At 36.4% G+C, this 13,009-nt stretch overlaps 1 protein-coding gene across 1 annotated transcript; it reads right to left on the reverse strand.

Moving 5' to 3' along the window:
- Positions 1–1,068: 1,068 nt before the first annotated feature.
- Positions 1,069–1,626, reverse strand: LOC137709249 (uncharacterized). The gene has a single exon (XM_068448342.1). The coding sequence runs from the start codon at positions 1,624–1,626 to the stop codon at positions 1,069–1,071; it is 558 nt and encodes a 185-aa protein (XP_068304443.1).
- Between the last annotated feature and the right edge of the window lie 11,383 nt (positions 1,627–13,009).

Genomic DNA, 13,009 nt, shown 5'->3' on the forward strand with positions numbered 1-13,009 from the left:
GGCATAGATGAATTTTCATAAGATTCTTTATCTCAAACCTCGTGGCTAGTGTTTTCGCTATGACTTAAAAAAAATTAGTAATAAAAAATTTACTAGTGTGAAAAAAAAAATGTATAGAACGCTCATAATGGCATGGTTAGGGTTTTCAAAAACCCTAAATTGCTTCTATTTTATTTCGATTCTTTGACTCACAAATTCCACATAGCAAATTTATATATAAATGTATGACCATATATATATATATTGACAAATATATAAAATATAGAATATATAAATAGGAAGGTAAATATAAATGTAAGAGGTTATTGCATTATGAGGAATGTTTTCATACTTCATGGTCATTAAAAATATCTAACTGAATTTTAGAAGAACCTGATTGGTAGAAAACAATTAAGCCTTTGAATTTGTTAAAGATCAATCTCAGGTAGCCAGAATTTCATCTCATATGCGTTGTATTCTGTTCAATACAAAAAAAAAAAAATAAATAAATAAATTGAATCAGTAGCCCAATCCTTAGAGCAAGTCCAACGGGGCCTTTAGCTCGATGGACCATGTACAAAATAGGAGCAAATCACCCTAGCGATCAACTTCAGCCCATGCAGGCTTCAGCATAGGAGGGGACCCGAACGACAGGCCCGACACGAATCGATGACCTGAGAGCCCGAGGTGGAGGTGATGCACCCCTCTTGACAGCTTGCAAAGTGTTTTTTCTTTGCACTTCGTGGACGTGGCAATGTTTTGAAAAACGATGACCACCTTGGGTAAATGCCGTCTGTTAGGTAGTATGGCCCGTGGTACTTATGTCCGTTGACCCAGTATGTGACTCTTCGTGCTTTTCCTTGCAGGACATCGTTGAACACTGGGGATTGGGCAAGGACATTGAGGTCATTTCAAGCTCCTGGTACACCGAAAAAAGCATGCCAAATCCATCTATCAAATGATGCCACCACCTCCAAAATGATACTTTTTGCTTATTTTTTTGTCCCCATAAGCTCCTTACCATGCACTTGGATAGTTTTTCCAAGTCCGGTGCATACAGTCTATACTTCCAATCATCCCAGGAAAATATCACATTTCGCCTTTCTTCAGAAGCCTTTGCAAGTCCATCTGAGCAGGTCTCCAGAAGTACTCTGTGGTGTAGATAAATTCGATTACGGAGCAAAACCTCATCAAGGACTTAAGAATGGTTGATTTCTCCATCTTCGCTATCTCATCCACTTGGTCTGCAAACGCTCCATATCCAAGCATCCGCAAGGCAACAATAATTTTTTGCTCAGGAATGAGACTCATAACACCAAAAGCATCATTCTTTTGCACAAAGTAAGAATCATGGTTGCAAACAGCAATCATGATTTTGTTGAACAAATGTCGTTCCATTCTAAAACGACGTCTAAAATACGTATCAGGGAATGCATTGTTACGGACAAAATAATCGTCTAAGAGATCCTTACCTCGTCGTTGTCTGCTTCTATCAGTGTTTGCAGAACGGCTAGGCCTGTGAGCCACAACTTGGATGACTCGACGAGAATGTGAGGCTCTTGCCATTCTTGCTTCATCATCTCTCCTTCTACGCTTCTTATCTTCTTCCTCTTCCATCTCATTTTGGGCCACCTGGAGATTGAACATTTATTTCCCTTGCTTAAACAATTTTTTCTCTTACTCATTGATTTTCCACATCATCCTTGAAGAATAAGACATTGTAAGAAGGAAGTAGAAACTATGAATAATGATAAAGATTTTGTTTTGGTGAAGAAGGAAGCAGAAACTATAAATAATGATAGAGATTTTGATTTTAGTGTGTGATTTCTTATGATGGATGGTGGGTTATATGGAGGATTCAGAAAAGATTAGATTGTAGATAATGTCACGTGGCATACCGTCATTCATTAAAAATTAGATCCAAATCTATCCTCAAAGATTGTAAACAAATTGCGACACGTGGCGCAACGTGATTGGTTAAAAATCTTATCGGAAATCTATCCTCAACGATTCTAAAAAGGTAACGACACATGGCATGACGGCATTGGATAAAAATCTTGTCAAAATCTATCCTCAATGATTCTGAAAAGGTAATGGCACATGACACGACGACATTGGATAAAAATCTTATATTTATCACCAATAATTGTCTTTTCGAATAATGACACGCGGCGCAACGAGAACGATTAAAAATCATATCCGAAATTACAAATAAAATTATGTTGTATTATTTTATAAAATAAAAAATACTAATATTTTATTGCCTATTGCCAAGGCTATTCAGTTTAGGAGTAGAGATGCAAAAGACAGTTACTGTTTATTATAGGCAGTTATTGTTCACTGGGTGAATTCAATAGTGAGTAGCCCTATAGGGCCTTTGCAACGCTAGAGTTGCTCTTAGTGCCGTCAATTCAACTTCATATGGGTAGCACAGTCAAAGGGTAAAAGTGTCCTCCCATAAAACCTTTGTTTGACAAAATATCTTTCCCAGTCCTTTGTCGAAGATCCTTTGCCACTCGGATTTGTCAGATTCAAGAACCCAATCTTTAGAAAATTTCTTTTTAAAATTATTTAATTCTTAAATAACCATTTAGTACTACTATCTTGTAGTATTTTTCTTCACTTATAAGGTGAGATGTCTTAAATTTCACCAAAGATAAATTTAAACCATGTTATTGCTAACTCATTATGAAAAGTAGCCTACTTTTCCATCTTTTTAGTGTAGATAATATCGTTTATTAAAAAAAAAAACATAATAGTGAATGTAGAGAGAGGAGGACCGGATCTACACTAAGCTTGGTTGGGCTCTTTTGTTATGAACCGTTCAGATCAAAATCCAATGGCTTAAAATGGTCCGTACTTAGGATCCCCACATAAGGTCCTCGGCTTAGAAAAGCCGAAACAGTTAAAAGGGTGAAAGTCTCCTCCCATAAAAACACAGTGGCCCACTACTCCCAGCACCAGAATATAGTGGCAGTCCCTCGTTTGCCCTCCATTTCCTTTGCTACAGAAATGATCTGCTACAAATGATAGTTGATAGTCCCGCCCTCCACTTCCTTTGCTACGGAAATGATCCCGCCCTCCATTTCCTTTGCTACAGAAATGATCTGCTACAAATAATGATAGTGACATGATCTACCGTCCATTTCCTTTGCTACAGAAATGATCTGCTACAAACAATGATAGTGACATGATCTACTAGAAATAATGATAGTGACATGATCTACCGTCCATTTCCTTTGCTAAAGAAATGATCTGCTACAAACAATGATAGTGACATGATCTACTAGAAATAATGATAGTGACATGATCTACTACAAACATGATCTGCCCTCCATTTCCTAGCACTCCATTTCCTTTGCTAGCAATGATAGTGACATGAACTGCGCATTTCCTTTGCCAACAATGATAGTGACATGATCTGCCGCCCTCCATTTCCTTTGCTAACAATGATAGTGACATGATCTGCTACAAATAATGATAGTGACATAGAAATGATCTGCTACAAATAATGATAGTGCCAGTCCCTCGTTTGCCTTGCTATATACAAACGCTTCTAAGTGAATCTATTTGTCAGAAGAAGGGGTTTTGGCTTGAACAACACTATGAATATGATGATTGAAGCAGCTGGAGCTGGCAACCTTCCTGTGACAGGGAGCAGTAGTACCCCATCATCTCCATCTCATCATCCGTAAGTACTTCCTATCTAGCTAGTTTCTTAGCTGCTCTATATATACTTTAAACTACTCCAACTTTTGCTCATGAACAGGTATTTTTGCCCGATCACCCTTTTAGTAGTTGTTGTCGAAGAACGTAGCCACAAATCTATCTAGCTTCTTAGATGCTCTGATATAATTGAAACTACTATTACTTTTGTTCATGAACAAGTGTTTTTTTTTCCTAAGACTTGTAGTTGTTGTTGTTGCATAAAGTAGCCTTTGTGACCATGAAAATTTCAATAACATTAATTGGATCTGCGATTATTTTTATTACAAAAATAATTGTCCATTACACTTTAACATATTTATTATCAATCAAATCGGAAATCTTGAAATGATGCATATAAATGATAAAATAATCTCTAGTTTATTTATTTATTTTATATAGATGATCCTTAAATGATAATTAAAAAAAATAAACGATTTTAATTATAAAATTTGTGGTAAAAATATGTTAATCTCAAAAGATAGATAAGATGATACAGCACTCATACTTTGTAAACCCCACATATTAGATGTGTGGCAGAGTACATAGGCGTAACCAAGCTTTCACTCACACTTTATCACTGCATCGAACTAAGATTTTTGTCTGAGAATGGCTTGAAAAGTGGAATTACAAAATATTTTCAACAAAAGAAAATGTTTAATTATAAAGAATAAGTACAACTTTTTTCTTTCTCGAAAATAATCGGAAAGTTCCAAACTTTGAGGCATTTGCTTTCTTCAGTCAATATTATTTTAACATACAATGTTAACGCACAACTTAAGTACGTTCCCACGTATAATAATAGTATGACTTTACCTCTATTTTTGTACAAGGGAGGCCATCACCATATCCAAGCTGCAGGCATACTTTAATTATTAGTTGTTTCTATTATTTAAATTTATTTGTCAAAGTCTCAAATTGGAAAAGATCTCACTTCTAATATCTCCGATGCCTATAATGTTATGATAAAACATAATACTTAGTAATATGTGCTTAAGTTAGAATAATGTCGATGACGTTAGTGGTGAACTATGTTGCACCTAAAATGTTTATCACCATATACCTAGAAGGAAAATGCTTACAACCCAATATAATTTTCTAACCATATATTTATAATATAGCACAAGCGTAGCTGGGGAACATTATCGTCAAAGTTCTTCAAAGGCATTGCACAAGCGTATTATCTTTGCCATCCCCACGCTAGCCGGGTTTATCCAGCTTAGGTACGGAGCTGGAGCTGCAGTATATCTGTTGTCCACGGAATACGACACGTTATTGGCTTTGATTGTTGCTATTCTGGTTTACATCAGTTCATGGGCACTGGCAGTCAAGATATTCCCAGCTCGTGAAAATCCAGATTTGTCTGAGTTCATGGATAATATTAGCCTCTCGTCTGGAACACTTGCCATAACCTTAGAATTGTTGATCATCGTTCCAGCTTTGGGGTGGTTCGCCATCGCAGTATGGAGCATTTGCCTTGTGATTGCAGTAACAAAGTCCTACCATGAAATTGCAGATGTTTTGAAAAGTTTGTATCAGACAGCACTTGAACAGCTTCTTCAGGTGTTTGACAAACTGAAAGAGTTGTTCATGAATATTGGTGCAAGTGCAAAAGTTATTGCATCCGGAATGTATGACAAATTGAAAGAGTTGGTTATGGGATCCAATCAGCCGAATGGTGGAGATGTTGAAATAACATCCGCAGCAGTCTAGGAGAAGATAAGTGAGCTACCTTTGCACTTTCCATGCAGGGACCCACTCCTTAAAAAAAAATAAAAAGCAAGTGTTCGTGAAAGCAACATGGAAGACAAAACACCTTCCTTGTATTATCTCATCAGACTTTTCTTTATCATTTCATGTCAAATTTCACTTTTCTTTACCAATTGAGGCCCTCATTTACTTTTGTAATATATGTATAATGTATTTATTACTTGGCGAGTTCCTTTCAAATAAATTTTTTTTTTTTTTCACTGATATCAAAATGGAGATGCCAAAGTCTCGAAACTGGCTATAGTGGATGTTGATACCAAAGTATAAGTTTTGAGGTAAAATTGCCACTTACAATTAAAGAGTAGTAATTTACATGAAATGAATTTACCGTCACATAACTTCTTGAGTCACTAAACCAATGAGATGTGTTGAAAAAGAGTACATATGTCATTCTTTTATTAGAACAAAACATCATGGTACCAATAAACTAGTTCCATATAACTTATTTACACTTGAATTTTGAGTGTGCTCTAGTTTATTCTTTTACAACTTGCTTTCTATATTTCATATACCAGACAACTTGAACTTAAATTTCTTTTGCTGAGATGAAAACAAAAATAAAAATGAGCAACCTACCATGATTTGCATTCTGTACGAAATATCCACCAATACCATTAGTCAATTGAAAGAAAGCAATGTCACTTCAGTCGGTTTTAGTCTTACATCAACACGTTGTAATTATTTTTTGAGACAGAATGAATTTTATATCATATCCTTCGTTTTGTCAAATTTTGTCACGTACATAACCAACAACTGCACAGAGTCTTCTTAGGGTTTGGTAGGACTATTCACAGTTATCGCAAAATATACGGACCAACATGCGGAAGTAAACCACGCAAAATCTTAAATGAGGATAAGCACCAATAGAATCAATGCCAGAGGCTGAATTTGTTCAACAATTCATGTATATATTATTGGAAGCTTGACAGTTACCAATACCCGTGCGTAAGCGACTAAATCAGCAATCAACATTACAATGGTGTTGTGGTATGTGACAAATGGAGACGGAAAATCTCTTGTCGCATGCTTCACCTAGAGGAGTATTATAACCACCATATAGGATATGAAAATTACATGGAAATAAGTGGCATTGTACTAATATTAATGAAGAGGTATTTGTTTATTTGCTCCTTGAATTTGTATACACCTACCAATTTCCCTCCTGGACTTTAATTTTAGCCGATTACCCCTTTGAACTTTTATAATTATCTATTTTTCCCCTTGAACTTTAATTTTAGCTGATTACCTCCTAAACTTTTATAAATAGCCAATTCCTCCCGTGACGTTAGATTTTAAAACTTTCATTCAATTTTTCATCCATCCAAATTTTCATCATTTTTGCCTTCATACAATTATCATGTGTTGTTTCCATCATCAAGATGGATGGAAAATTAGATGAATTTTTTTAAAATCTAAACGTCCGGTGGGAATTTGCTATTTATAAAGTTCAGAGGTAATTGGCTAAACATAAAGTTCAAGGAGGGAATTGGCTAACTATAAAAGTTCAAAGGGGTAATTGACTAAACCTCTTCTCTCCCCTGTTGGTGAGAGTCCTTCTTTCCCACTGAGAGATTTTCTCACTGTTTTTGTGAGTTTGCCCTTCTTTCTTCCTGATTTTAGTTCTGCTGCCGACCCTAGCTCCTGCTGGGGTCGGCAGTAACCTTTTCCTTCCTTTTGTTTTCCCCTTCCTTTCCTTCTGCTACTGTTTTTCCATTGTTCTCCTTTCTGTTATTCTTGACCTTTCCACCTCATAAGCCATCGAACCTAATTTATCCTCAGTTCAGTTGTTCTATCTTCTGTTCTACTTACATATTCACATCTCTCATCCATCATCAATCTATGTTTTCTTTCGATTCTTCCTTTCTGACTTCACTCCATCCTTCTCAATTTCTCTCCTATTCCGGTTTGCAATCACTATTGACCATATTTTGTTGTGGTTCATCGGGAAGGTGTGTAGAGTTTCGATGTTCACACCGGCTCAGGTGTTCGCATCACCTCCTTCCCTTGGTCTGCCTTTCATGGCAGTGTTACTTGTGGGAATCCCATTGGCTTCCTTGATTTATTCTACTTGGTGGCTGCAATTGGAGGGGGATTGGTTGTGAAATCTCATTCTCGGATTTCACTGTTATAATCTACGTATTTGTATTATTGAGATTTTATATTATTTTTTGAGAATTTATAGTAGTTTATTTGAAATTAGATTTCAATTAAACTAGGTACGAAGGGTGAAGTTTGAAAAATTATTATTTACTCGTTGTCCTTTTGAGGTCACAAGTAACGTTTTTGAATAGGTCTCGAAGCCACGAGCGCATAGGCGAAAGCCGTTTGCGAGTCCGAGTTATGACGGTATAGTTACGGACATTTGAAGTTGTGAAACTTTAGGTTGTGAAAATTATTTAATTTCCACTAGGGGTAAAAGGTCCAAATATATATTTGGGTTAAGGGAACCGGTTAAGGGGTTTAGAAACTAACCAAGAAGGAGGAGAGGAAAAAAAAAAAAAAAGGAAGAAGGAAAAGGGCTGCTGCTAACCCGTTTTGGGGTTGAATTGGACCCGTTAACCCACAAACTTGACCCGCTTGTATCTTCTTCATCCGAACTCCGTTTTGAGTGATTTTGGTGTCCATGGAAAGCTCTTGATGAGTCCTACATCTTTGTAGTGTTAGATAGCCCAATTTCTTTCTCATTTTTCCAGTTCGAAGCCACAAACCCACGGGTGTTCCGACGGCTTTATCCCTTTTTCCGGTGGCTCCGGCAAGTTTCACCGTCCATGACCACCACCAAAAGATTCCCCTCAACCCCAGGAACAAAACCCAAGTGGTGTTTGAGGCGTCGGAGTTCGATTGGAAGCCGAATTCGAAGCACACCCACCTTAGGGTTCCGGCGGTTCGTGGCCAATTTGGGGTGTTTTCCGGAAAAATTGGCCTTGGCCACAGGTATAAAGTTTACTCTACTCATTGATATATTCATTTCTGTAAATTTTGGTAATTTTTGGAAATAGTTGGATTTTCTGGCGAGTTAGGGCGGCCGACCGCCACCCGCGGCGGCGTGTGGCCTGTGGGCCGATGATGTCTTTTTAAGCACTTTTAGATGCCATGAGTTCATGTTTGATATCCGTACGACGTAAATTGATTGTCTGGACTTAGCTTCATTTCGATACGTGAATAGGTCAAAATATAAACCGTTGATTCGACCGTTGGATCATTACCAAACTTTACGACATTATAATAAGTAATATTTGAGGATGTTAGGAACTTATGGATCGGGAATCCGACGTACGGATCATCCCGAATTGGATTTCTAAGTTTGTAAAATAAATTGTTGATCGCCACCTAACTTTAGTAATTGGCGGAGATCCGACTGTCGGATTGTGATGAGATTTTAGTATGTTGTTTTTTGAGAATAATGTGGACCTTAGGAAGTTACGGATCTAGATTATGATGTGCGGATCTTCTAGATCAAATTTTGTAGCGTTGTGGATCCTACTGTAAACCGAGAATTGACTTTTGATCAACATGTCTCGAAACGTTTTAAATACTAAAATTAATACTACATGGGACTAATTGAAGTCTAGTGTGCTTACATTAATTAGAGAGTGACTTGAGTATATGAGATATGGATATTAACTTATTTTCTTTTATTAATATCGTATGTGAATATGTCTTGGTCTTATAAATGGGATTTGTATTGAAATGTGATTTTATATATTAGCCATAGACTATGTTATTAAACATGAATTGGCTTGTGTACTGATGATGGTTGGGATATATCTGAGTTTAATTATCTTTTAGTACTGTGATTGATGTGTATGATTATTTTTTTATGATAAGGTTATCCTAGAATCCTATTTGAAGTATGTTGTAGCACCTATATGCTTGTGTGACATATTAGTGATGGCCTTGAGAAGTTGATGGTGTAGATGACTACGTTGAAACTCATAGAGGTTAAGATGTGGTTAAGTTGTGTGTTGAAGTTATTGCACCATGTAGCAAAGGTACGTGGATGGTCCTGCTTGGTATATCCGCGATGGGGGACCCTACGTATGCAGGGGTGATCATGCCTGGTATATTCACGTTGGGTGATCACCGTCTGCACGATTATGTTGAAACATAATGATGTATATGATGGATGAAATAGAAACCTTGACTATCATGTGGGTTATTATGTAGCTTGAATTGAATAATTCATGCTTGTCAAGTCCAAATGTTTGATTGAGGAATGTTATGACTTTTTGGCTTGAACGAATCGTGTTATATGTCGAGTTATAGTGAAGTTGAACTACGAATGGCTTGATCCCTAATAAGGGTACATAGGTAGTCTAACGAAAAAGTTAGATGCAGCTATAAAGTATACGAAAAATTATTATGCATCTGGATCTTGAATGATACTTTATATATATTCAGAAGGCGGGGTATGTTAGATATATGGGTATTTGGTGACGTCATGTGTCAATCTTGGACGTATGTCGGGATCGGGGCATGATAACTTTAACGGTATCAGAGCAATTGATCCTACTCTATGATATGCAACCTTCTCGAGTCTTGTTGGCGTGAATTATGATAGGCATTGTGGTACATGATTTCACAATTTTTTTTTTATGCATAAAGATGCATTCATGTGATATATGTTTATATATACGGGAATTATGATTTGCATTGGTATTACTTTGGTCAACGGGTCTTGAACCAATTGAATTACTAAAATTAGTATTACTAGAGACTTAGTGAAGCTTTGCGGACTTGCCTCGGTGAGTGACTTTAATTTATGTGATATTGGTGATTACCCTATTTTCGTAATTGTGGATATGACTTGATTTTATGAATGTGTTTTCTGTTAAAATGTGATTCTTTTATAATTGGCCATCGATCTATGATTATTAAATGTGATTTGATTCATGGATTGGTAATATTTGGGAAAAGTGATTCGAATTGCATATTGAAATGTTTTGTAAATTGATGGCTAGTAGTGCACTATGACCCTGCTTGGTTAATCTGCATTGGGGGGTCACTAGTGGTCCTGCTTGGTTAATCTGCATTGGGGGACCATACTATATACATGGATCGCGCTTGGTTAATCCGCATTGGGCGATCCTTATGGCCATGTATGCTTAGGAGTGATCATGCTTGGTTAATCCGCGTTGGGCACTTCCTAATAGCTGTGGGAGTGACTCTGCTTGGTTAATCCGCATTGGGGGTTCACTGCCTGCTTGGTTACTTTCTCAAGGGTGGCTCTGCTTGGTTAATCCGTTTTGGGGGGCCACTTCCTGTTTGGTTACTTATGCAGGCTTCGGCCAAATTGCAACCCTCTAGGCCTACTTTTCATTGTGTTGTATGAGATTATGGTTGTGAGATATTGTGATTTGTTTCAGACGAACTGTTGGATGTCTAGGTGACTCCTTTAGAGTTTTCAAAGGTTTGGCATTGATTTCTTATGAATGATTTATATTCAAGGTTTATAAATTGTATTGATGGCTGGTTTTATTAATTGTATTACATACTTGGATTATTGTCCCTCACCTGAGCTTTGCAGTTATCCAAGTTTTGGTTGGCCAGTGCACCATTCTCATGATGTAGGCATGGATTATACATGTGATAGATTTGGGTAGATTACGAGAAACCACTGGATATTTTGGATTTCGTTGAGTTGTTCGAAATCCTTGCTCTTGCTTATTTTCATAAGGTTAGTCTGACCCTAGATTTGAGTGAATGGGGAGTAATCACAATAGAACTTGTGAATATAAATGAATTCACCATGTTATTACTTACAATCCAAGTGGGGATTTATGTAGAGTTCTTTAATTAAATTCGTGAAATGATATGTTATTTCATTGATAGATTGATGTAGTTAGACGTTAATGTTGTGCATCTTTGATTCATGGAGATGAGTAATTGGAGTGATTGTGGAATGACGTTGGATGAGATTGTTATTATTATGAATAGATTAGTGGATAAATGTGGCTTGAGAATAAGACTATGCTTCGTTGGTTCTTTGATATGTTACATGCTATGAATTATGGTATTATGTTGAACCATAGTGATTTATTTGATTGATGAAATCGTTGTTTCGCCAATGATGATTATGGTTAGACATTTTCAAATCTTATGGCCATGAAATTATGATTGAAAATTTTAATATTTATGAAAGTCATGATGATTTTATGAGCGGGAATGAAATCGCAACCCGAGACTATGATTGGTTTAATATATAGAGTGGTGAATAATTGTGATTTGGAATTCCAATGAATGTGGCTGGAATTTTTTATATGTGTTTGTCAATTCTGATGGTTTGGCTTGAAATTCTAATATTTATTTGACCAATGAGGGTTACGGCTGGAATTTATGATGTTTGTTTTGCTAATGATGAGTATGGTGAAAATTTTCTAATGTTGGTATCACCAGTGGGTGTAGCTAGAAATTTTGAGGAAGAATCGTGGTAACGGCTATGTATAGTCAATAATGGTAAGTGGTTTTACCAATGCTTGTGGTCATTATGCTAGTATTTATCTAGCCAATGGTAGATGTGGTTTGATAATATGGTATTTATTTAGCCAATTCGGATTGCGGCTTGATGTTTAATACATATTTTGCCAATGTGTATGACTAGACTTTCTAATAATTATTCTGTCAATAAATGTTGCTGAGAATCTAAGTATATGGGTGAGGATCACGATGATTTTCGTTGATTTATTTATTTTGAGCTTGAATAAACTCGTAGACTGAGGTTATGATTTTATTCACTATAAATGGAATGATAGGGAAAGTTGTAATTATAAATTTGGTTGGTTTGGTTGCCAGAATCATGAGTATATTGATGAATTCTTATTAAATGTGGCATTCTTTGTGCTTGTACCAAGATTTGGTGTTGAGATCGTCTTGAAACGAAGATAATTGAAATTGTGAGTTGTGGCTCGATGTTGTTGAACTTGATGATAGTCAAATTCAAGTATAATGAAAGTGTGAATGTCATTCTGGCATCGTTATCTGTTAAATATGTGGCATTGGTGAATATGGAATTGATATTGAAATTTCGAGGATGAAATTTTATAAGGGGGAAAGAATGTGAAATCCCGTTCTCGGATTTCACTGTTATAATCTAGGTATTTGTATTATTGAGATTTTATATTATTTTTCGAGAATTTATATTAGTTTATTTGAAATTAGATTTCAATTAAACTAGGTACGAAGGGTGAAGTTTGGAAAATTATTATTTACTCGTTGACCTTTTAAGGTCAAAACTAAAGTTTTCAAATAGGTCTCGAAGCCACGAGCGCATAGGCGAAAACCGTTTGCGAGTCCGAGTTATGAGGGTATAGTTACGAACATTTGAAGTTGTGAAACTTTAGGTTGTGAAAATTATTTAATTTTCACTAGAGGTAAAGGTCCAAATATATATTTGGGTTAAGGGAACCGGTTAAGGGGTTTAGAAAAGAACCAAGAAGGAGGAGAAGGAAAAAAAAAAAAAAAGAGGAAGAAGGAAAAAGGTTGCTGTTAACCCGTTTTGGGGTTGAATTGGACCCGTTAACCCACAAACTTGACCCGCTTGATTGATCTTGGTGTC

This window comes from Pyrus communis, chromosome 11 (assembly GCF_963583255.1).
Source record: "Pyrus communis chromosome 11, drPyrComm1.1, whole genome shotgun sequence".
NCBI classification, from domain to species: domain Eukaryota; kingdom Viridiplantae; phylum Streptophyta; class Magnoliopsida; order Rosales; family Rosaceae; genus Pyrus; species Pyrus communis.